The following is a 27,026-nucleotide window of genomic DNA, read 5'->3' as shown; positions in this document are numbered from 1 at the left end:
CCCCAATCTAAAAGTAATCTCTTTAATATCGTATGGCATCCCTTAAATGTGGAATCTAAAAAGAAATGATATAAACTAACTTACTTAGAAAACAGAAGGAGACTCACAGACTTAGAAAACAAACTTATGGTTGCCAGGGGGAGGGATAGTTAGGGAGTTTGGGAAGGTCATGTACACATGCTCTATTCAAAATGGATAACCAACGAAGACCTATTGTATAGCGCCTGGAACTTTACTCAATTATGTGCCAGCCTGGACGGGAGGCTGGCATTATTCTTCTTTAGGGAAGAATTAATATATGTATGGGCTTCCCAGGTCACGCTAGTGGTAAAGAACCCACCTACCAATGCAGGTTAGACATAGACATCGGTTCCATCCCTGGGTTGGGAAGATCGCCAGGAGGAGAGCATGGCAACCCACTCCAGTATTCTTGCCTAGAGAATTCCATGAAGAGGAGCTGGGGAAGCTGCAAGTCCATGGGGTAGCACACAGTTGGACGCGACTGAAGCGACTCAACACACACGCAGATACATGTATGTGCGTGGCTGAATCCCTTCACTGAGCACGTGAAACTACCACCGCATTGTTAATTGGCTGCACCCCTGTAACAGGAGGAAAAGGGCCAGGGCACAACTTTTGAAAGAATGACACAGCCCAAGGACACGACACAAACCAGTTAAAATCAAGTGAGTCCAAGATGGCAGACAAGTCGACCTTGAGTAGACCTTGACCCTGAATCAGTAAGCTAAATGACACAACCAGAGGCGCCATGACAGTTCCCAGGCACTGCCAAAAGACCAAGGAGTGGGCGGTGGCCCAGTCCCTGGAAACCTCCACCCCTTCCCAAAACTAGTTGGAATAATCCTCCCACTCATTAGCATATGAAATCACTCATCCTAAAGCTAACCACCCCACATTTCACAGCCAGCACTCGCCCTCTGTGATGGCCCACACTCTGTCCGCGGTGTGCGCTTCTCTCAGAATCTAAATAAATCCACTTCTTACCTATCACTTTGTCTCTCACTGAACTCCTTCTCTGATGAGACATCAAGAACCTGAGCTTCATTAGGTCCTGAAACCAGTCACCGTGGGTTTTGGCTGGGTTTGAGTCCCAGCCACGTGGGTTCAAGTCCCAACCTGAGGTAAATGGTTTCACCCCAATACAAAATAAAGAGTTTAAAGTTTGAAAAAAAAAAAAAAAGAAACTAAAATAAAAGTAATCTCTCCGCCTCCTTGCACTTCAGCCCTTCTTCATCACTCTTTACCTTGTATCCTAAATATTTAGGTACACGGCTTCCCTTGCTGCAAGTTCCTTCATGACCAGGTCCATGTTGGATCATGTTTTTACCCTTCACAGTTTATTCCTTGACATGTCAACTTAAAAGAGTGTCTGATACAAAAAAGTTCTCAGAATAATATGTTTTATATTGAATAAAAGTGCTAGCTTTGACAAATGTAGAAAATTAATTTATTTGGGCCTCCTTTAAACAGCCTTGAAACCAACATTTAGGCAATTATTTAACACAAGTAGTTACATTAGATTACATTTGAAATGAAGTCTCCCTTCCTGCCTCCTACATTACCAATCATCCCTGACAATACCTGAATTTTCCATCTCTCTGTTTACTGTCTCCTCCCCTTCATTCTGTCTATAGACAGAATGTTGTTACATCTTCTGCTCTCTTGGTACTCTTGAGTATGTTTCTGAATCACTCCTCGTTTCCTTAATGGTCCTTTCTGATCTTGAAACGTTGGTCCTTCCCATCCTGAGCCCAGTGCTCTTCCCCTAAGTTAGTTCATCTACTCTCATGGTGTTAACTGCCATCTCTACAGTAAACACTTCTTTTTTTTTCTTTTTTTTTTCAGTAAACACTTCTAAACCTCTATCTCAAGCTGGAGATTTAGACTCAAATACATCTTCTGGACACCTCCACCTGAAAGATCTAGAGAAAGTTCTGGACTTCTGGATTTCCTTGGTGGTTCAGTGGTTAAGAATCCACCTGCCAATGCAGGGATTCAGTTCAGTTCAGTCACTCAGTCATGTCCTACTCTTTGCGATCCCATGGACTGCAGCACACCAGGCTTCCCTGTCCTTCACCAACTCCCAAGCCTTGTTCAAACTCATGTCCATCGAGTCGGCGATGCCATCCAACCATCCCATCCTCTGTTGTCCCCTTCTCCTCCCACCTTCAATCTTTCCCAGCATCAGGATCTTTTCCATTGAGTCAGTTATTCACATCAGGTGGCCAAAGTACTGGAGCTTCAGCATCAGTCCTTCTAATGAATATTCAGGACTGATTTCCTTTAGGATGGACTGGTTTGGTCTCCTTGCAGTCCAAGGAACTCTTAAGAGTCTTCTCCAACACCACAGTCTAAAAGCATCAATTCTCTAGCGCTCAGCTTTCTTTATGGTCCAACTCTTACATCCATACATGACCACTGGAAAAACCATAGCTTTGACTAGACAGACCTTTGTCGGCAAAGTAATGTCTCTGCTTTTTAATATGCTGTCTAGGTTGGTCATAGCTTTTCTTCCAAGAAGCAAGTGTCTTTTAATTTCATGGCTGCAGTCACCATCTGCAGTGATTTTGGAGCCCAAGAAAATAAAGTCTCTCACTGTCTCCTTTGTTTCCCCATCTATTTGCCATAAAGTGATGGGATCGGATGCCATGATCTTAAGTTTTCTGAATGTTGAGTTTTAAGCCAATTTTTTCACTTTCCTCTTTTACTTTCATCAAGAGGCCCTATAGTTCCTCTTCACTTTCTGCCATAAGGGTGGTATCATCTGCATATCTGAGGTTATTGATATTTCTCCCTGCAATCTTGATTCCAGCGTATGCTTCATCCAACCTGGCATTTTGCATGATGTATTCTGCATATAAGTTAAATAAGCAGGGTGACAATATACAGCCTTGACGTACTCCTTTGACAATTTCGAACCAGTCCATTGTTCCATGTCCAGTTCTAACTGTTGCTTCTTGATCTGCATACAGATTTCTCAGAAGGCAGGTAAGTTGGTCTGGTAATGCAGGGGACACAAGTTCAATCCCTGATCCAGGTAGATTCCATATGCCTCGGGGAAACTAAGCCCATGTGCTACAAAAAGTGAGGCCCATGTGCCCTAGGGCCCATGCTTCCCAACAAGGGAAGCCACTGTAATAAGAAGCCCACTCACCACAAGTACGCAGTAGCCCCTGCTGGCCAAAACTAGAGAAAGCCCATGCTCAGCAATGAAGACTCAGCGTAGCCAAAAATAAAATAAATAATTTTTTTTAATGTCCTGGACTCGTTTATCTGGAGTTAGTCTCTACCAGGGAGCTTCTCTTGATCGCCTCTCCCCATGTTGGATTAGATGCCCTTCTCTCCCAAATATCCGTGTATAACTCAGTCACTTTACTTAGTATACTATAACCATCTGCTTTTTGATCATCACCTGGAACAGACTATGAAGCCACTGGGGGTACTGCCCTTAATTCAGCGTCCTTTCAAGGTCTGTTGAATGAATGTACATATTAATGAATGAACACATTGAATTTTGTCCCCAGGCTGGTTCTTACCGGGGGCTCATCAGATTAGCCTCAGTTATCTCACAGCATCTCCTGCAAGAAAGTCAGAGCCTTCAGACTACCTTGAGGAGGCACAGCCATCAGCCAAGTGACCCACGAAGTAACCTTAACTCTCTGTGCTGCATTTGGAAGGAATATGAACGTCTGGGAGTGGAAGAAAACAGTCATCACAGAAAACTGAAGAAAATGTGGGAGAAAAAGGCGTCTTTCCATCGTCATTTAAATTGTTCCAATAAATCAATAAATCATCTAGTGACTGAGTGGTGACAGTGTGCTCTGTACCAGATGCGGTTTTCCCAGGATGTTTATAAGACGTGACATGCAAATCTAGAAGGAAATTATTTTACTGTTCCAGGGGTTTAGTAAGTTTCGGCATTCTCAACATGTGGTCATTAGGCAATCAGGCCATACCAATTTTCACAAGTTTAATATTTTTTTATAAAATATTTTTACAAGATATACAATCAGGAATATAGAAGATACTGAAATACTTTAAACGAATAATAATTCAGAGAATCAGTAGGCATTTATGCCATAGATAATGAAGATAACCACAGGAACACTTTCATTAGTCCAGAAAAGGTTTTTGCAAACTGTTTCTATAAAAGGCAAAGCAGTAAATATTTTATTAGCCTTTGCAAGCCATATGGTCCCTCTTACAACTTCTCAACCCAGCCAGAGACAAGACAAACAAACAAGAGTGGCTGTGTGCCAACAAAACTTTATTAACAGAAACACCTGCTGGGCTTCACTGGGTCTTTAGGCCAGGGTTTGCTGAACCCCTGGTCCAAAAACTAAAATTTATTTCCATTTTGTTCTGCTATATCTAGCTGAACTCAACTAAATTTGACTAAATCAAACTAAAAACAGGAAGCAAAAAACAACCCTAGACCTTTTGTAGGAGTTAACGTTCCATTTACTAAACCTTCCTTCACTTTCAAAGCAGTTGTGTCCGACCCTTTGTGACCCCATGAACTGTAGCCCACCAGGCTTTTCTGTCCATGGGATTCTCCAGGTAAGAATACTGGAGTGGGTTGCCATGCCCTTCTCCAGGGGATCTTCCCAACCCAGGGATGGAACCTTCATCTCTCATGTCTCCAGCATTGGCAGGTGGGTTCTTTACCATTAGCACCACCAAAGCAACAATCTGCTTCAAAATGAGTTTTTAATATTTATTCTAGCTTGTGAAACAGCTTGTGCTCATTCACTCTACCAGCAACCAGAGAGAGAAGCTGACCTGCAGGCTTAAATATCTGGGCAGCATATCTTCTAAGCAAACACCTTTCCAGGAAAAAAAAAAAAAAATAGAACTCATCGAGGTCTTCGGAGCTCTGCTTTCTTTAATACAGTCACTGTTTCCAGGGAGAAAGCACTCCCTTAGGAAACCTGCTCTTCAGCACACATGTTCATCTGTATTACATGTGAGACCATCTCAGTTAGATTTCTAAATAACTTCTAAAGCAGAATGGAAAAGAAGAACCCGGAGGTGCTCTTGGGTAATTTCTGGACTTCTTTATCCCTTTATCCCTACATCAATAGTTCATGGTGATGGTGTATATTATGGAAATCAATCAAATGAAAGGGGAAAGAGAGAAAACAGACTATTTTTACTACCTTCCTAAAAAATCTGCTATGACTACAGAGCAAATTGGAGACACATGAATTACTAAGACCTGCTATTCCAGTTACTGATTTCCCTTCTCTAACCATGAAGCCATCCAACTGCTATAAGAGGGCTTTTATTTTTTAACAAACCTCAAAAAATATGGCACACTACTTGACTGCTTAAAGATGTATATTTTTAAAACTGCAGGTCAGCTTCTTTCAACTCTCACTGCTGGAATAAAAAGAAATGCCAGAAACAGAATTAATGGGTTGGACGAACTCTTTTTTGTTGCACATTTATGTTCATTTATGAACATGTTAACTTCACAAAAATCTGCTTTAGCATTGATCTCCAGTGTCTGGATTTAATTTTTATTTAAAGATTAAGAAAGGCACTAAAAGTTTTTACATCCACACATAACAGGTTGCTAAAATGGAACTATTTCAGACTCAGTTTTGGCTCTGCCCCCCAAGGCGGCAGAGGCCAAATACAGCCACATTCCCAAGCCAGGAATGTGCAAGACTAGCAGGCAGGACTTGCAAAAGAGGGCTCAAAAAACTGGTCTTGCAGCTCTTCACCAAAAGAAAACCAACTCGAAAGGAATTTTAAGAGAAAGTTTCTGATGTGCTAGGAGTCTCACACACCCTACCCCCAGGGATCAGGTGGGAATTGCTTGCCCCTCACTTCAAGCCTAAGGAAAAGGGCTTCAGTTGGACAATCCAGACAGCTGGATGCCTGCCCCCGGGAGCGACCTCAAGCTGCAGTGGTCAGGCACTTGACATGCCCAAAAATTCTGCTGCTGCTAAGTCACTTCAGTTGTGTCTGACTCTGTGCAACCCCATAGACAGCAGCCCACCAGGTTCCCCCGTCCCTGGGATTCTCTAGGCAAGAACACTGGAGTGGGTTGCCATTTCCTTCTCCAATGCATGAAGGTGAGAAGTGAAAGTGAAGTCGCTCAGTCGTGTCCAACTCTTAGCGATCCCATGGGCTGCAGCCTACCAGGCTCCTCCGTCCATGGGATTTTCCAGGCAAGAGTACTGGAGTGGGCTGCCATTGCCTCCTCCGGCCCAAAAATCCTAGAGAGAAAAATACTGCTGCTGACCTGCTGCACAGAAGGCTGAGCTGGAAGAGGGTGCTGAACTGAGTTTCAGGGAGCAAAGAAAACAGGAGCTTTTCCCCTCAGCTGAACTGACTCATTGGAAAAGACCCTGATTCTGGGAAAGATTGAAGGCGGGAGGCGAAGGGGATGACGGAGGATGAGATGGTTGGATGGCATCACCGACTCAATGGACATGAGTTTGAGCAAACTCCGGGAGTTGGTGATGGACAGGGAGGCCTGGTGTGCTGCAGTCCATGGGGTCACAAAGAGTCAGACACAACTGAGCAACTGAACTGAACTGAACTGAATGTGCAAAAAAAGAGAGGGCCAGCATGCGGCTGCTTCTATCCTGATCAAAACCAGCCTCCAGAGACCTAAGGCAACCCCAGGAGATGCAGCCAGAGGTGTACTGCAGACAGCCAGGAGCTGAAGATGTAGCTGTTAGGACAGAGCCAGCCGGAGGAGACAGTCAAAAGCACGGAAGACAGTTTGGATGAGAAACCTCCCAGCAATGGTAGGGGTGCTCCAAAGAACCCACAAAAGAGCTCTAGGAAGAAAAGGTGTTTGTTTTAAATGCCTGCCGAACCCAGAAAGTTCTGATACCAGTTGACAACACTAGTACCTTAAACCACATTAAACATTTTTATAGAATAAATATTGGGCTGCCCAGGTGACGCTAGTGATGAAGAACCCACCTGCCAATGCAGGAGATCTAAGAAACTCAGGTTCAATCCTTGGGTTGGGAAGATCCCCTGGAGGAGGGCATGGCAACCCACTCCAGTATTCTTGCCTGGAGAATCCCATGGACAGAAGAGCCTGGTGGGCTACAGTCCATGGGGTCACAAAGAGTCAGACAGGACTAAAGTGGCAAGCAGCACACGCACACAGAATGAACATTAGCAAATTCATGTGCCTCACCCCTATATGCATGAGTTTTTTATCCCTCGCCTCTCTTCCCTCCACTTGATTTAATCCTGCAGGAGTGCAAGGCATCCTCATGAATGAAAGATAGGCGGCCAGAGCAGAGAAGACCCGAGGTGAGAGAGGAGGGCTGGACATATTAATTACTGAATGCAGAATTTTGTGTGCATACATATAACTAAAAATGACAGGACCTTTTATCACCAAAGAATAACCAGAAAAGTGGTGGGATTTCCCCCCTATTTCAGGCAGTGTGAACATCTGTCATTTCTCTAAGAAAGACAATATACACCTCTTGATGCTCTTGTGATTTACTAGCTTTTTAAGTTCTTTGCTAATTATATGGTAAAAATCAAAGAGGGGGAAAGATAAGATATTACATGATTACTGTTCTGTAGGTAATTAAGGCTAAGGTCTTCCCATGTGGCTCCAGTGGTAAAGAACCTGCCTGCCAGTGCAGGAGACATAAGAGAGATGGGCTTGATCCCTGGGTCAGGATGATCCCTGGAGAAGGGCATGGCAACCCACTCCAGTATTCTTGCCTGGAGAATTCCATGGACAGAGGAGCTTGGCGGGCTACAGTCCATGGGGTCACAAAGAGTCGGACATGACTGAAGCAACTTAGCAACATCATCACCATTAGGAATATTAGTAGGGATCTGAATAAAGCTAAAAATAGAGAAATTTCCTGTTGTATATATTAGGTGGGGAAAAACACAAGTCAGTAAACATCTAAAGATGATAAGACACAGTTCCTACTTTCAAGTAGGGTCAGGGAAGCTTACAGTCAAGGAAAGCTTCATTTAAGGTTGCTAAGAGCTCAGACTTCCCTGGTGGACTAGTGGTTAAGAATCCGCCTGCCAACCCAGGGACACAGGTTCAATCCCTGATCCTGGAAGATCCCACATGCCACAGAGCAACGAGCTACTGAGCCCACATGCCCTAGAGCCTGTGCCCTGCCACAAGAGAAGCCAGGCAATGAGAAGCCCCCTCCCTCTGCAACTAGAGAAAGCCCGTGGGCAGCACTGAAGACCCAGTGCAGTCAATAAATAAATAAACTTTTTTTAAAAAAGAATGAACGCAAAAAACTCTAGACTGAGGAGTCAAGAGACTGTGGCCAAGTCATTCTAACTATAAATTCCAGTTCCCTCAGCTATAAAGATTTTGATCAGAGAACTTGCAAGCCTCTTCATACCTTAAAATTCCACGTGTCAACCGGATGGAGGTGGAGTGACTGCAGGGCTGAGAGGGGGCCGGGGGGGTGGGATGGGGGTGGCCCGGGGATGAGAGCTAGGGGACAGGCTGCAAAGCTGGCAGCAGGCCCCGTGGGGCGGGAGCCTTGTGGGTGTGAAACCCAGTCTCACAAGAAGTGAGCTCCCTTACTGAGCTTATGACTAATCCCTCTATCCGAAACTTATACCCTTTCTTGTCCCCTCTGACCTCAAGCCTGTGCTAGCTGAACACTAATCAACCAGAGTCAGATGACTAAAATCACGTTGGTTGTTGATAACATCATTGCTGGACTAAAACTGATATGGTGGACATCGTCATTAACACACAAACTCAGGCGGTTTCTCCGGGGCAAGATGAGCTTACAGATGCCTGAGCCACGGATCACGGGGCCAGAGAACTGTAAACCAGAGACATCCTGACCCTCAAAACTGCAAATAAAGAAACGTCACAAAATGACCATTAATCTCAGCCTCCTTGTTCTTTTCCTTAAGAAATGCCCCAATTCATAGACCAGGTTGGAGTGGCTGGTCCCCCACTCCATTGCTTAGAGCCCTGCAATAAACTTTTCTGCAAACACCATCCACAGCAACGAAAGATCCCACATGAAGCAATGAAGGTCTTGCGAGCAACGACGAAGAACCAATGCAGCCTAATTAATTAATTAATTAATCTTCTTATAGAGTCACAGACATAGAAAGCAAACTTACGGTTACCAAAGGGGAAGGAGGGGGTGGATAAATTAGGAGTTCAGAATCAACAGATATAGATAAGCAACAAGGACCTACTGTATAGCACAGGGAACTATATCCAATACTTTGTAGTAACCTATAATAAAAAAGAATCTGAAAAGGAATAGATATATGTGTGTATAACTGAATCACCATGCTAACACCCAAAATTAACACGGCATTGTAAATCAGCTCTATTTCCATTTTTAAAAAAGAGATGCAATTCTAAAAAAAATTAATGTCACAGAACTAAAAAAAATTAATCTTATGCCTCATAACACCAAGCTTATACAGTCTGCTAGGTGACAGCAAGCTAATCCTCAATAAATACACTAATGGATATTACATAGTCCCTACCAGGCAACCCATATGCTGTAGCGTGAGTCTCCCAGACCCAAACCCTCAATCCATACCACAAAACCCTGCCTGCAGTGGTCAGAATCTGAGATCTTTTGGAAACAACCCAACTTATGAGGAAGTGACACGCGTGACTCGAAAATCATGTGAGAGAGCTAGGCATCCACCCCACCACTGCATCCAGCCAGTCCTGGTTTTTTAAATACTTATTTCTTATTTATCTATCTGGCTTCTCCAGGTCTTAGCTGCAGAATATGGGATCTCGTTCCCTGATCAGGAATCAAACCCAGGTCCCCTACATTGGGAGCAGAGTCTTAGCCACAGTGGACCACCAGGGAAGTCCCAGCCATCCCTGTTGGCATCTGCATTCAAACAAAAAGGCGACCATCTCAAAACAGTAATTGCTGCACATATTAAACAGTTCACTGTTACAGAGCTGAAAGTATCAGGAAATCTAGCTTCCAGTCCTGACCCTACCCTAATACCACCTGAATTCAACTAAGTCACTTAGATTCTTCCTCCATCAAAACAGGAGATGGGTCTAGGTAAGAGGCTCGCTAAGATCCTCTCCAGCACTAAAGCCCTGTGAGATGTGCTGGTGGGCTTCTCAGACCCCCATTTCATTGAGGATCAGGACATGCTAAAATCTGATCCCCAAGTTTTCTGACTGAAGAGAGTGGTTGGAAAGAGACCATGTGAGAGGAAGGGCATCCCAGGAGTAGCTTCTAGAGAAAGAACAAGACAAGGAACTCCTCACATAACTAGCCTGGAGCCATAATTTAATAAAATGCGCACCCCCAAGGACTGACAATAGCAGAACGACCCAACAGAGTCACAAGAATAAAACAGCACAAAACTTGTGAGTGTGCATCTTGAATTTCACAAGAGACCAGGATATTCAGCTCTTGACTGAAATCTTTTTTAATCTTCAAATCAGAAAGTGCAGAATATTAATCCAAAAGGCCTGTTTCCTACTGGCCTGTAGGTGCATCAAATACAGTAATTATGTACATACCCTCAAAATGAAAATATATGAACATATCTCCACTAAGTTGTAGTCTCATATAGAAGAGTGGGACTATAAGTCAAAGAACTTCCCAAAGGATAATGACCAGCAGCAACAGTCTAGGAGAAACTGTTCAATCACTCCATTCATTCATCCATTCTGTCATCCTACAAGCATAAATGAGCTACTACATACAGGACAGAATAAAAGTGAAAATTAATCATATAGAACTCCTGTCTTATGGAAGCAACCCAAGTGCCCATTAACAGATGATTGACTTAGGAAGATATGAGATAGATAGATATATGTGTGTATATATACACATACATATACACAATGGAATATTACTCAGTCATAAAAAAGAATGAAATACTGCCATTTCCAATAACATGAATAAATGTAAGGAATTTTACGATTAGTTAAATAGGTCAGAGAAAGGTAAATACTATGATATACTGTATGTGGAATCAAAAATAATACGAATTAATCTATATACAAAACAGAAACACACATTATTTAATCTATATACAAAACAGAAACACAAACGTATTATTATCAAAAGAGAGAGGGAAAGGGTAAGAGACAAATCAGGAATATGGGATTAAGAGATACAAACTATCAATACTATACATAAAACAGACAAGCTACAAGGATTTATAGCACAGGAAATTTTACCCAATATCTTGTAATAACCTGTAATGGAATATAATCTGAAAAAAGACAAACCACTATGCCATAGACATATGAAATTAACATAATATTGTAAATCAACTATACTTCAATTAAAGAAAAAGAACTTGAGTCTTCAAGGAGCTCAGAGTCACTAAACTGCGACTCACAGTCTATTAAATGAGGCAGTCATATTTTGTAAAACTACACTGATCAAAGTTTGGAAAGATTAAACAAATTCTGGAAACTGATGGTGATGTTTTTACAACAATGTGAATGTACTTGATGCTACTGAACTATACACTTAAAATGGCTAAAACAGCAGATTTTATGTTATCAACACCTTACCACAAAAAGAGAGAGAGAGAGAAAACTACATGAGTAAGTGCCGCAATATAGATGTTGTGTAAAAGCACCCAGGGAAGAATGCAGAATGAAGTGCTTGCCTTCGCCAGTTGATACTCTAAAATATCAAAATTCTAAAACTGACTCCCCCTTCCTTTTTTCACTGCACATGCAAGCAAGAACTTAAGATCTTCCCCCACAAAGGCAGCCTTCTTTTAAGCAGAGCTGGCAAAAGGATTTGGGAAGCCACACCCACAATCCAGAGAGAATATACTATTAGGTGACCTGTCACAGGGGCTCCATGCCCTGTTCATTCATCATCACCAGCCAGAGGGGGTCACCAGATGCTACTTGTAGAATGCTTCAAGTGTCCAAACAACGATGTGCTTTTTCACAAAGGACAATGGCTCCAGAAACACCTTGACAGCAGAAGCAAACTCACCAGGGAACAGCTGAGCAGAAAGATAAGCAGAGGCAGAAAGAGAAGGAGAACCTGAAAGGCTGTAGGAAGTCAGGCGGTGCCCCATTACCTGACCTTCCAGAGCCACCAGCTCAGGAGAAAGGAGATATCATTGTTACCAATAAAGGAACGATTCCGTGCCGGCTGCTTTTGAACTACACAACTTTACACCCACAGACCAGCACACAGGGCTCCAAAAGAGTGATCTCAGGCCTCGGGGCTACCGTGCTTTCTGCCATCTGTTTCTCGTCCGCTAGCCTAAGATCAAAACAAGGGCTGAGAAACTGCAGTCGGCTACAGACCAAAGAGATGACAAGGTCATCTGGCTCAGGGGCTCCAGCGCCAGCCGTGCCTCCAATCTCCAGGGAAGCTGTTGCAGAAACAGACCCACGTTAGGAAGTCCAGGCTGCCGGAGGGCTGCGCAGAGCTCCTCGCCTGCAGGGGAGGTAAGGAGCCCAGTCTCACCACCAGGGCGCTCACAGAAGACGTCAGGGGCTGGCCTTCCCCCTGACCTGACACTGAAGAGGCCAAGCTGGGGGCGCAGAGCTGCATTTCTCAAAGCACAGCCCTACAAACAGACAGGATTTCCTAGAGTGCCAATGCTCCTGCTGCTGCTTAGTCGCTCAGCCATGTCCGACTCTTTGCAACCCCATGGACTGTAGCCCGCCAGGCTCCTGCATCCATGGGATTTCCCAGGCAAGAATACTGGAGTGGGTTGCCAGTTCCTCCTCCAGGGGATCTTCCTGACCCAGGGATCGAACCCGTGTGCAAAATGCAGATTCCTAGGTCCCTGCCAGCAGTACTGACTAGCAGTCTAGGGGTGGGGCCTGGGCTGTATAACCTGAACAAGAGCTGCCGTCAGCGGAGTCTCAGGCATGCGCGCGCTCGGGAACCAATGCTAAGTTTCAGCAGCGGGAGCCCCACCAACCTCTCTGGGAGGAAAGACAGGTTGTCTGAACCCCCAGGAAAGGAGGGCACAGATCTATGACATCCGGTAGCAGGGCTCTCTCTGTGACTCTGCCCTTCCTTCGGGTCCTCAGAGGACTCTCACTGATACCTGGAACTCTGGGCCAGCCTACGCTGAGTACACGGAGAAGGCCGTTTGGCAAGACCCCTCTGACCTCCTAGAAGCCTGGTGTTCAGACACCAACGCCAGACTCAAGAACCTCTAATACTGCCATATGGGGGACTTCCCTGATGGTCCAGTGGCTGAGACTCCATGCGCCCAATGCAGGGGAGCCGGGTTCAATCCCAGGCCAGGGAACTAGACCCCACATGCCACAACTAAAACCTGGCACAACCAAATCAATAAATATTTTTTAAAAAGCAGAGGAGGCATCTCCTGGTCTCTCAAATGTATTTTTAAAAAAAGAAGAAGAAGAGAAAGCTCTAAAACTGCCTTCCAGGAACCTGGAATAACAATTTACAATCACAGATGTCAGAAAATTGGCATCTAAATCTGGAATATACATACAACAGAAGGTTATTCATCATTAAAAAGGAAATTCTGACACACGCTGTAACACGGATGAACTTCAAAGACATTAAATTAAGTGGGTTAAAGTCACAAAAAGACAAATACTGCATGAGTCTGCTTATAAGAGGTACTTAGAGGAGTCAAAATCATAGAGACAGGAAGAGGAACGGTGTGTGCCTGGGGCTGAGAAGGGGAAAATGGGCAGTGACAGGCTAATACGTACTGTGTTTCAGTTTTGCAAGATGAATAAGCTTCTGGAGACGGATGGTGGTGATAGTTGCACAACGCTGTGAATGTATTTAATACCACTGAACCGTACACTTAAAAATACTTAAGACAGTAAATCTCCTGTTATGTACATTTTACTACACACACAAACACACACAAATAGGGAGCAAATAAAAAATTTTGCAACTACTTGGGAGAACTAAGGATACCAGTCAAAAGATAAAGCAATTACTACAAAAAATTCCAGTACAAGCAATACCTAACTTTTAAAACAAATTATCTTCCCAGGATAGTTAGGGAGTTTGGGACAGGCATATACACACCACTATATCTGAAAAGTAGAACCCACAAGGTCCCACCGTACAGGACAGCAAACTCTGCTCAATGTTCCATGGCAGCCTGGGTGGGAGGGGAGTCTGGGGGAGAGTAGACACCTGTATATATCACCAGGGAGGGGAATTTCACCTGGGAGGAGCACCTCTGAGGGGAGGGCCAGGGGCTGCAGGAAGGGCTGGGAGAGGGCGAAGGGAGCAAAGTGTGGGACAGCTGGGCCGGACGGGGATTGTTCTCAGGAGCAGTACAGGCCCCAAGGCAGCCAAGAGCTAGTCTCATCTAATGCAACCATGCAAATTAAGTATACGCATAAATATCAGGCAACAAAGTCAGCTTTCTAACTAACGCTTACTAACTTTAAGAGGGTTTAAAAATAATAATCGTCAAGACTTGCTTTACAATACTGCCACTCTGATTATCTGCACATCACTACGAATCAAAGCTCTGGGAAGTCCCGTATTTTTCATACATTGTCCTTCAGTAGTAATACTATGATCATGCCATATTTTTTCTAGAGACAAAAATGGAATTTCAAAACGCTCTCCCGAAAATAGTTATTTTCTCCTCCCAAAGATCTCTACCAAGAATGGTCACTGCCTTGAGAAAATAAAAATATGGTCTATAATGGTGGTTTGTTTAAATAATAAATATATTTACTCTATAATCATTATTCACAGCTAAAAGGAAAAGAATTTAATAATAAGCAACAGAGTCTTTGAATGCTGTGCAGGAGTCAAGGAGAGAGAAAAAACCAGAGACCAAAGCTTGGGTTGGGTTGCTTTCCCGAACATTTCTTTGACTATACTGCCCTCTGGTGGCCATTGGAGGACTCTTTTTTTTTTTTTACTGAATTGGACTGGACTGGACTGAGCAACTTTTTTAAATAAAATGGTCTATTTTCACTTGGGTTTCCCTCGTGACTCAGTGGTAAAGAATTAGCCTGCCAACACAAGAGACAGGGGTTAGATCTCTGGGTCAGGAAGATCCCCTGGAGAAGCAAATCGCAACCCACTCCAGTATTCTTGTCTGGGAAATCCCACGGAGGATTTGGTGAGCTTGGCAGGCTACACTTCATGGGGTTGCAAAACAGTGGGTCACGACTTAGTGACGAAACGTTTTGCATGCCTTAACATTGTTATTACCTAGGGGAATCCTTTCACAATGTCTATGCATATTAAATCATCACACTGTACACTTTTAAATATCCTACAATCTTATTTGCCAATTACACGTCGATAAAGCTAGAAGGAAAAAACATCGTAACACCAATAACAAGTTCCTAATCAATATGCCTGTCTTCAGAAGGATAAAGATTGTTTATAGAATGTGTAAAGGGGACATTACATTTAGTAACGTCTTGAACATTAGTTCAAGACCAATGACTGTCATATAGTTTTCATGCATCCACATAACAAGCACACTTTGACTTCTACCTTCTGCAAAAGCACTGTGCTGGGTCTCAAAGATACAGGGAAACAAGCCTCTGCCTCTCAGGTGCTGCAGATCGAGTGACAGGAATGGACCCAGAGACGCACAGCGTGCTACATAACCGTCCAGAGGGGCCAGGCCATCACAGACGATGCCTGAGGATAAACGCCAGGAGCCAGAAAACCAGCAGAAAAGTGGCTTTCCAGGCAGAGGGAGCAGGAAGGCTCTGTGACAGAACAGACTGGCCAGTTTAGGAAGCTTAGGGGATAATATGTCTAAAGCACAGGGTTTAAGAGTGAGAACAGCCCTTAACAAGGCCAAAGAGGTAGGCAAGGACAAGATTTTGTGAATGTTTTCTAATTTTTCAAGCACTTAATTTCCTTAAGAACATTTACCTTTTCTTTTTTTTTTTTTTGGCTATTAAATCAATCACACAGGTCAAGTCCACAAAAAAAAACTACTGCATGAGAAATCCGGTCATTCTTTCACCCTACAGTCTCAGCCTTTCTCCACTCTTCCAGTCTCCTTTCTCCTCTGGTGCATATTCTGTGCACCACTCACTGAACAAATTAATCCCTCAGAGGCTGCCACCACAAGGCTGAGATGGTCCCATCCAACCACTGTGTGGAGGTGGCTTCTGAATGAGCCAGAGGTGGACGTGACCCAGTGACCCACCCATAAGCTGCCAGCTCCCGTGCAGAGGCTTGACTGCAGAACCCTGAGGATGATGGTTACTCGGCGGAGTCAGTGTGCTCAGCCCAGACCAAGCCCAGAGAGGATGAGAAGAGCAAGGGGGACGGGGCCGACCGCAAGGACAGAGCGAGCTGCTGGCCCCAGAGCACAGGCGCTCAGCTGACAGCAGACACCACCCTCTCTGCCCGCTGAGGCCTGAGCGAGACTCCCTCTGGGGGAACCTGACGGGGCTCACGACTGAGCGCCTCATGGGTCCTCTGTGGCTGCGCAACCTCAAGTTCTTCCATCACCCTCCGGTCACTAAACTTTTATCGCATTAGTCGTCTGCCCCACAATAGTCTTTGAAGACAAAGATCAGCTGGTTGGCTTCCCAGTATCACACCACAGCGCTAGAAGCTCTCAACACGTATTTGATGAACAACGGATGAATGGATGGCTGGATGGATGGAAGGACGGACGGACAGACGGACAGACACATGGCTGGCTCCTGGGAAAACTGTAGTGAAACCCCAATGGGGGGGACATAGAATAAAGTCCTAATGCCCTAAAACTCACACCGTGCTTCCTAACCCTCAGCTCCCATCCTCCTGGACCTGCTCAAGTCCCCCTGCTCTCCCCAGCCCCCAGATCCCGAGGCTCTCCTCCACCCTCCCGCCCTCTACACGAACCATCCTCTCGCCCAGGTCTCACGGAACACCTACCCTGACCCCCTTCTCTACAAGCTCAAACGTCTGTGCCACCCAGAGCTCGCCGCCCCGCTCTCTGCCCACAACTCCCTCTGGGCTTTCTCGTTTCCTCTGCGGCACAGCCTCGCCACAAGCCTAGCGTGCACTTCACCCCCAGGCAGATGCTCCAAAACCGTATGCTGACTAAGGGCACTTAGTTCTGCTTTTCAGACGTGGCCCCTCCAAAAAAAAATGCTAACTAAAGGAAATCTGTTTTCATTTTTAATCTTATTTTTGAATTAAATTTTAAATTAAAATTTAAATTTAATTTAATTTTAATTAAATTTAATTTTAAATTAAAATATTCATTTTTAATTTTAATTTTATTAAGTACTTGGTACTTTTCCCTCAGCTCGCATGCTAATGAATGATTATTCCTTCTAATAAAGTGGTTCTCGGATGGAGAATGTGTGTGTGCGTTAGTAACCCACTCGTGTCTGACTCTTTCGTGACCCCCATGGACTGTAGCCTGCCAGGCTCCTCTGTCCATGGAATTCTTCAGGCAAGAATACTGGAGTTGAGTTTCTGTCAGGGAATGTTTGAAGGGAGGATTCCTACATGCTGTCTCTCATGAGTCCTTTGTCCCTCTTCAAGAGGAACAGCACGCTGCTCCCAGGGACTGAGGTCGTTGTGTGAGGCAGGCTTGGGTCTCCTTTAGTAAACATTCTCTTTAGGACAAAACTGCTTAGTCTTGCTCCCCTTTCTTGAGATATGAATTGTCTCCTGACCTTGTGACTAACATTACCCCTTGTTCCCTTGGTAACAGTTGCTGTACGTTTGGTTTTCTGATCTCTATCATTCCCGAAAGAAGTTTCTTGTACCACAGCCTATATATACTCATAGAAAAATCATTAAAGCACCTTTGTTCCATCAGAGCTTAGGTCCCCGGGTCTTTTTTGTCTCTCTCTCTCTCTCTCTTTTTCTGGCTGATTCTCTGGAGCATGGAGACCATCGTGCTCACTTTCCTGCCCGGGCTTCTAAGACCCTCTCGAGAAGGCATTTTGTGCCTTCACCCCCTCAAGAGGGCGCCTGGTGCCTTTGTGAGCGATGCAAATCCTGTGTCAAGGGCTTTATTCGTCCTCTGCGTAAACCAGGGAATATCAGCCTCTTTCTCTCTTCTACTTTCTTATCGTCGACTCCATACCACCAGGTTCCGGTCCATTAAAGGACCCCAACAAGTTTCCATTCCCTTCTCCAGGGAATCTTTCCAACCCAGGGATCGAACCCAGGTCTCCCGCATTGCAGGCAGATTCTTTACCATCTGAGCCACCAGGGAAGCCCTCTCCAATGGAGAAGGGAAAGGGTATTTTTCAAAGGGGACATCTGTCTGTAGACATCTCTGGTTGTCATAACCTGGAGGAGGAGAAGCTACTGGTATTTAGCAGGTAGAGATCAGAGATGCTGCTAAACATCCAACAGGGCACAAGCCAACTCCGCAACAAAGAATTTTTTACTGTAGCATCAAAAGGGAAAAGCCCTATTCTAACAGCCCTATTTTTTAAAGCTCCTATTTGTGAATTTATATATATTTTAATAAATTCCAAAGAAAAAAATCAGAAAAAATTCAATGACTTTTCAAACACCACAGAGTGATGCTCCAGAGAAAACCCGAGGCAGAGACATGGATGGCGTTCTAGTACCCCTGTGCTGCAGATCTCAGAGCAGGGGAGCTGGCAGAAAACACAGGAAGTAGGTGGAGGAGCCAGACGGAACGAAGGATGGGGAACAGAAGGTTGATGTGGCTGTCTAAGGTCACTGGAGATTTTTTATCTTTTTTGCATTGGGGTATAGCTATGACAAACCTACACAACGTATTAAAAAGCAGAGACATCACTTTGTCAACAAAGGTCCATATAGTCAAAGCTACAGTCTTTCCAGTAGTCATGTACAGATGTGAGAGTTGGACCATAAAGAAGGCTGAGCACCAAAGAACTGATGCTTTTGAACTGTGGTGTTGGAGAAGACTCTTGAGAGTCCCTTGGACTGCAAGGATATCAAACCAGTCCATCCTAAAGGTAATCAATCCTAAATATTCATTGGAAGGACTGATGCTGAAGCTGAAGCTCCAATCCTTTGCCACCTGATATGAAGAACAGATTCACTGGAAAAGACCCTGAAGCTGGGAAAGATTGAAGGCCAAAGGAGAAGAGAGCGGCAGAGGATGAGACGGTTGGATGGCATCACCGACTCGACGGACATGAACTTGAGAAAACCCTGGGAGATGATGAAGGACAAGAAAGCCTGGCATGCTGCAGTCCGTGGGGTCGCAGAGTTAGACACGACTTAGCAACTGAACAACAACACTAGATGATTAAAAATGTTGTGATAGCTTCAAGTGAACAGTGAACGAACTCAGCCATACATGCATGTGTATCCATTCTTCCTCAAATTCCCCTCCTATCCAGGCTGCAACATAACATTGAGCAGAGTTCCCTGTTCTATACAGTACATCCTTGTTGGTTATCCATGTTAAATATAGCAGTGTGTACACATCCATCCCAGACTCCCTGACTATCCCTTCCCCCCATCCTTCCCCGCTCAAGCAACCATAAGTTCATTCTCTAAGTCTCAGGTCAACAGCGTTTTTAAAACAAAGATAGAGTAGGTTAGACCAATCTCTCATCAGGAGTCATCATTCTGACATAAGATTTGCCAAATCATAGCTATGTATTCATTACTTAGTTTTAAAATACTCAATGAGTGCAATAACTAAGTACAATAAACAACATTTAATCAGCTTTATACTAAAATGTGAAATGTTTTAACCTTCAAATGTTACATAAAAAGAACATGATTAAAACTCCAATATGTTACAAGACAGGCTAACCCATTGATAACAACAGCAAATTAAAAATAAATCACTTAAATTATCTAGATACTCATATTAATATTTTTTGTTAACTGAAATAAATGGCTTTAGAGATACGTTCCCCACCAGATTTATTTAAAACATTTTAACTTTCCCCTCCTCCACCTACAAAATGTATGTATACTCACATTCACTTGAACTTGGATGGACCAGTCACCAAGTATTGGATGGGAAGATAACTGGAAAGTTTTGGAAACAACTCCAAGATCACTTTTTTCTGATAACCACTGTTGGATCAAATTTGACTTGGGATCCTGCAATGAAAACCATGTATGTTAACTATATAAAACCCGCCATGGACATGTGGATCCTACCTGGTTACAAATAAGGTCCTACAGTACCCCCAGGCACATGCAAAATGGGGGAGCTCTTGGAAAATGCCAGCTCTATATTGGGCAAACTCTGGGAGATGGTGAGGGACAGGGAAGCCTGGCATGCTTTAGTCCATGGGGTTGCAAAGAGTCGGCCACAACTTGGCAACTGAATAACAACAAAAATACTACCAAAAAAGGCAAATAAAAGTTAATTTTTTCATCATATTCTCCTGAGCATATCTTTATTCTGCTCTGCCTTTTAATTCTGGGCACCATATTTCCTTCCACATGAAACACTACAACACGTCCATCTCCAAACCCATGCTTGCTGCTCTTGCTGTAAAATAAAATCCCATCGTGGGGATAAGAGGCCCCATGTGTCTGGCACTCAGCCTTCTCACGACCACTCACACATCATTCAGTCACTATGACCCTCCTCCAGAGTCGGATTAGCCTCACATGATGGCCGAGAAAAGTAGTCCCCTGAGAGGTCAGATAAGCCCTCAGCCATAAACAGCTGGTCTAATGTCAGGGCACCAACACATGATGAAATTGAGGCTTCGAACCTATGTGTCTTTTGATTCAACAAAAGTATGTCACGAAGGTGCTTAACCAGGAGGATGCATGAAAAACACCTGAGTCTTCCCAGGCTCTCCCAGACCACGTCCCCATGCGCAACATCCATCCAACCCAACCCCAGCCCTGTCCCTTTCACATCTCTGCAATTTGTCTCCTCCTTTCCATCCTCACACTCAGCCACCACTTTCTAACTGCTGCAGCTCATCTCTCTCCCCTAGTCTGGCCCCGCCAATGCATCTTCCCCGCTGCCAAACACAAACCTGAGACGGAGGCACAGTGGCGGAAACGCCTGGCACAGCTCCTGGCGTGTCACAGTAAATAAACACTGGCTATAAGCACAACACCAGACCGCCAAGTAACGACGACTCCTGCTTGCCTACAGAATGAGAGCTACATTCCTTTGCATAGTTTGTTGTTGGGTAGTTGCTAACTCATGTCCACCTGTTCTGTAACCTCATGGACTGTAGCCCACCAGGCTCCTCTGTCCATGGGATTTCCCAGCCAAGAATACTGGAGCAGGTTGCCATTTCCTCCTCCAGGGGATCTTTCTGACCCAGGGACTGAATATGAACCTCCTGCTTGGCAGGCTGATCCGCCAGCAAAGCCCTTGCACAGTTTACAGGGCTCAGTAAGCTGACCCCAGCTACTGCTCTAGGCACATCTTCCTCCCAACACACAGATTTGATTGTAATTTGCTCCAAATGTCGGTGTACCTAAGCCTCTACAATTGCTGCACGGAAGGCCCTCCCTCCCTTGTCCAGCTGCTGAAATGAGCTCCAAATTCTTCCTTCTCCACACGCCTCCAACAGGCAGAAGCCACCACTTCCTGGAGAAACCTCAGGACATCCGGAGTTCACCCTTCTTGACATGTTATTAGTGCTCAAGGCTCTCACTCGCTATCTAGGTTTTTTTGGTGCTTTTGTCCTTGTTACTTTTGGGTTTGGTGTTTCTCTGTTCCCTGGACTATGAACTCCTGGCAGTAGGGATCAAATAATTCTCCATTCTTAATTCCTATGCTCTGACTCGAGGTGGTGTTTGGGTCAGAAGAAATCTCTCTCCTCCAGCAGGAGACAGTGTGAAAGTCAGGGTGAGAACAATGCTGACCACTGAGTAAGTGGTCTAGTAAGGCAAAAACCAACTGTTAAAACAAAAGACCACAAGCAGGTCAAGAATCAGAAGGTCACCACGCTTGGCAAGCCCTGGCGCAGGCACTGCTATCAGAGCTGGCTCTCCCACCCACTGCGCCAAGGCATGACACCCGGAGCTCAAAGGATCAAAAATGAAAAGCTAATACAGAAAGCTAATAAATACATGCTGTCAAATAATTAAGGAAATGCAAGTGAAAACAATGAAAGGCCATTTTTCTTCTGTCACACTGACAAAAAGAAAAAATAATTCCCAGGGTTGCTGAAAACGTAGGCAAAGAAACGCGTACAGTCCACTGATGTATTATTTTGGTGAAGGCACCCATTTTTCCCACAGCCCTACAAACAAAGGAAACCCACACTGAAGGCTTTGATGACCTAGAGGACCTAGAGGGTTGCATGTGAATGAGATAAACCTCTCTCGTTTCCCAGGCCGGTCTAGGACCTGGGCATGTCACCAACCAGGAAGACACGAGAATGGAGAATGGAGAAAGGCCAGAGGTCCTCCCAGGGCACACGAGGATCTGAACAGGTGCACCACAGCAGAGTATTTGCACGTGGTCACTTCCACATGGGACGCTTCCACTTCCACTGGGACGCACCCAGCACAGCGAAGAGTGATGTGAACAGTGGCCCTGTGGCAGACGGAAGAGTCATGTGGCTGGAGACGCAGGGAGAGTGGTCCCCCGCGCTCTCTGAGTCACCTCCGCACGGCTCGGGCTCTCCGTCAGCTTCCTCTGCACCAGTACAGTGCCTGCTGCCTGTGCCACACCCTCTCGAGCAATAAACTCACCCTGGCTAGAGAAGGCAAGGATCTCTGCCACTCTCCGGAGTCCCGGATTATGCACACGGTGGCTCAGTGGCAAAGGATCCCCCTACCAGTGAAGGAGACAAAGGTTCGATCCCTGGGTTGGGAAGATCCCCTGGAGAAGGAAATAGCAACCCACTCCAGAATTCTGGCCTGAAAAATCCCATGGACAGAGGAGCCTGGTGGGCTACAGTCCATGGGGTCACAAAGAGTCGGACATGACTGGGCACAGCGCACACACGTTAAGTGTCTAGCACGTAGAATTAAAGAAATGTGGTGGCCCCTCCTCTGCCCAAGGATGAGGTTCTGGGTTTGCCACCACTGCTCCAAGCCAAAGTGTCAGAGCCCAGCCACAGACAGGATGGACCCCAGGCCAGCCGCGTGCCCACAAGACCATCCACCTGCTCCAGAAGCAACAACCTCATGAGGAAGGGCAGCCAGGGTAGAAAACAGCGAGCCAGTGACCATCACACTATTGTGCTCAGTCGCCTCAGTCGTGTCCGACTCTTTGCGACCCCGTGGACTGTAGCCCTCCAGGCTCAGAGCTCTGTCCATGGAATTCTCCAGGCAAGAATACTGGAGTGGGTAGCCATTCCCTTCTCCGGCGGATCTTACCGACCCAGGGATCGAACCCACGTCTCCCGTGTCTTCTGTATTGCAGGCGGATTCTTTACCCACTGAGCCACCTGGGAAGCCCCCAGTCACACTGTTCAAGACACTTATATTTCCACTGTGTAAGGACAAACTGGCTGGAGGCGCCAGAATTAGGAGGAAGAGGCTTATATTACCATAAATAGGCCCCTGAAGCCCCTTTGCTTCCTGAGAAAGCCAGTCAGTAGATCAGGGGAAATAACCAATGATCCCAGCAAAACACCGAAGTGCCTGAATATGCTATGATGGTCAATATTTTAGGTACATCCTACAGTGAGTCATTCTTGGCTGGGCAACATGGGCCCCCAACAGTTGGCCTAGTGTAGATCCAAGATGCATTCTCCACACTCACCTGCAGGGCGCGCTGTGCTAGCAAGTACAACTTGGTCCACATCAGGGGCTCTCACTACACTAAAGACCTACTTTTTTCTGGGAAATTTTTCCAAGAAAAATGTAGGAAATATCACAGTCTGGTGAACTGGGCCCAAAGGACTGTTTTCAGAGGGAGGAGGGCAGGGTCCCAAACACCGTGGGTTCCTGGTAAAATTTCAGTTTAAATTCTCCTCCCCAGGGCTTCCCTTGTGGCTCAGCTGGTTAAGAATCTGCCCGCAGTGCGGGAGACCTGGGTTCGATCCCTGGGTTGGGAAGATCTCCTGGAGAAGGGAAAGGCTACCCACTCCAGTATTCTGGCCTGGAGAATTCCATGGACTGAGGGAACGGCTACCCACCCCAGTATTCTGGCCTGGAGAATTCCATGGACTGTACAGGCCATGGGGTGGCAAAGAGTTGGACACGACTGAGCGACTTTCACTTCACTTGACCAAGGAAGCCCCCCATCAGCCAGGCCAGCAGGAGCCCTCAGAACCAGAAGCAACAAGACGAAGGTCTCTCCATGCGCTTCCAGGAAAGACGAACGTGTCAGGCCAAGTCCAGAATCTGAGAGAGGAGCCCAACGAATCCACAAAACAGAATCAGCAGGGTTCCCTCTGGGTTAACACCTGGAATAGACCATTTATCCAGGGCTGACTTTTATTCAACTGAGATAGAAAACAGGCAGATCTATAATGCAAACAACCAGACACAGACAGACATTCACTTCTGAATCCTCCTTTTACACAGAGCGTTCGGTATTTGTGGACAAAGGATGACAGACAGTATGAATGGCATCCATAAACTCCATTCAGAGAGTTATATGAATTTAGAAATGCTGTTCACTATGTCGACCTGCTTTCTTCCAACAGAGCAAAGGCAGAAATTCACAGAGCTGCAAATTCTGAAATAATACCGGTGCCATTCAAGAAATATGCATCAAACATGCCAACCCATGTGGTATTTGCTACAAACATATCTTAGCTTGAAGAGAGTCCCAGCAAACTGGGATGAGTTGCTCACCCTATTTCTATGCCATTGAGCAAATGTCTAATATTCTCCTCGGCTTACATGTAGAAAACCAGGTCCACCTGGATCTCAGCCATCTTCAGCTTGGTTCTCACCAGAAAGCACTCGGTCTGCTAACCACACTGCTTTCTGAGCTTGGAGTGTTCCAGCAGCAGAGGCCAAAGACTTCTTGCCAAAAGGGGCTCCATGTTCTATGTGCTGGACACAGTTCTAAACGCTCTACTTGAGCCAACTCACATAATCCTCACAAAAGTATTATTATTTTTACGCATTTTACAAATAAGGAAACCAAGAATCAGAGATGTTGATTCATTTCCTGAAGGTCACAGAGCTAGCACATCTAAGCACTTCTTAGAGCACAGAGTGATCCTTCTAAAACGTGAAGTCAAATCGTATCATTCCTCTCCTCAGAATTCTGCAGGGAATTTTCATTTCCCTCACAGTAAAATCCAAGGTCCATATCATAGCCAATAAAATCCCATACAGCCCCTCCTCCAATCAACCTACTCATACCTGACTTATCTCCTAATACTGTCCCCTCACTTCCTGGGAAACAGTGCACTGCTAGTTCACTCCCCCAATGGCCCTAACAAGTTCCTACCACAGGGCCTTTGCATATGCCATTCCCTCTGTTTGTAGAGTCTACTATTTCCTGTAGGTCTCTGTTTCAATAGGACTTCTCTAACAACCCTGCTGAAAACAGCAAACACAAGGTCTTTCCCTCTCTTTCATACATACATACACTTATTCCTTTTTATATATATTTGTATGTTAATTTATTATTTGTCCACTACCCACCAGGATACAAGATCAATGTGAGCAAGGACTCACCCTCTGTATCGAGGACACAGAGGTTTAACAAATGTTTGGCAAATGAATTAATCAATGAAGAAACTGGGACCAAAGCCCAAGCAGGCTGACTCTGGAGCCTGAGCTCTTAACCCATGCTCTACCATCCCCTACCTAGGGAAACCGCCCCACGTCAGGAAGGGAGCTTAGCCACGTGAATCCTAAGTCATCCCAGGACCAACAATGTCAGCAGAACTTCCAAGAGAGGTCCATGAGATGGCCTGAACCCCCAGTTTCATTTCCACCTGGCACTCACCTTAATTAGAATGTTTAAAAAGGTTTTGTAAGGCTTAAAATCAGAGAAGAGTGTAACAACACGAAACTTCACTTCCTGCTTTGGTTTATATAGGGGCTTGTCTGTTTGAATGAAGACAGTCATTCTCTTGGTCTCGAATGATAAGCGCGTACTATTCGAGAATAAAATCTCATCCTGGGCACGTCCGGTGACACGGAGCTCATACATCTCATCGGCACTGTTCAGAGGTAGCTAGGGGAAAAAAAAAAAAAGACATCAAGGTCTCATCATTTTACCTCAAAAATGTTTTTAATTGTAAGTTAGAATTGAAGTTTTAAATATATAGTATTATCAAAAGTAATTGCAATGTTGAAAAATGTGCCACTCCTGGGCACCACAATTAAAAAATTTGTTTTCCCTCTTTCAACACCCTGGGGTTTGCTCTCTAGTTAAATTTCCAGGTTCCTGGACTGCAGGAGCCTCGCCCCACAGGCCTGTCAGCAGTCACCTTCTCACTTCCTATTCCAAGTACAAACTCTTCTGCACGTACAGTCACTGTGAGTCAGAACACCCTTCAGCGTTCACTTCCGTGCCTTGCCCTGTCTGAGGCAGCCCAAAGGCACATTTGCACAAGACCGGTCTTCTTGCCGTTCTCTCTCCAGGATCTCTTACCTGTGCCAAGATGCACTCCCTTGCCCCACCTTGTACATCGTGCCACAGTCCTGGTCCGTCCGATGGCACCGATATTGTTACTGTTTCTGTCACTAGTGGAAACCCTACCTTCTAGCACTGATAGACCAGAAGCCACACTCAGCAACTTACACACGCTGTGTCGTTCCACTCACAACAACCCTTCAGGGGATGCTCTAACAAATGCCAGGTTACAACCAGGAACCTGGGGACTTGGAAGAGTGAAAGAAGTTGCTCCAGGTCACTGGCTGAGATTCAGACCTGGGATGAGCTATATACTCTAACAAGAGCCTTCGTGCGGTGGTTTTAAAATACGTCCACACTGCTATATTTAAAACAGAAACCCAACAGGGACCTACTGTCCAGCACACGGAACTCTGCTCAACGTTATGGGGGAGCCTGGTTGGGAGGGGAGTTTGGGGGAGAAATCCATCCACGTATCCAACATGTGTATGTATGGCTGAGTCCCTTTCCTGTTCACCTGAAACTGTCATGAGGTTGCTCATCGGCTATAGCCCAACACAAAATAAAAAGTTTTTTTTTAAAACAAAACATGTCCAAATATTCTTTGACCCTCCTCCTTGCAAAAGTGGGAGCCTAAATCTCCAGTGACC

At 45.2% G+C, this 27,026-nt stretch overlaps 1 protein-coding gene across 1 annotated transcript in view; it reads right to left on the bottom strand.

Moving 5' to 3' along the window:
• CD109 (CD109 molecule) overlaps nt 1-27,026 on the bottom strand; it is a 136,389-nt gene that overhangs the window by 79,099 nt on the left and 30,264 nt on the right. The window contains exons 4-5 of the mRNA XM_043890530.1: nt 25,744-25,974; nt 19,872-19,997 (exon numbers count right to left, since the gene is read on the bottom strand). Coding sequence (XP_043746465.1) covers nt 19,872-19,997; nt 25,744-25,974 — 357 coding nt within the window. The remainder of the gene's footprint in view (nt 1-19,871; nt 19,998-25,743; nt 25,975-27,026) is intronic.

This window comes from Cervus elaphus, chromosome 28, assembly GCF_910594005.1.
Source record: "Cervus elaphus chromosome 28, mCerEla1.1, whole genome shotgun sequence".
Lineage (NCBI taxonomy): Eukaryota > Metazoa > Chordata > Mammalia > Artiodactyla > Cervidae > Cervus > Cervus elaphus.
The sequence above is the reverse complement of the archived record's forward strand: the minus strand, read 5'-3'. Positions and strand labels throughout refer to the sequence as shown.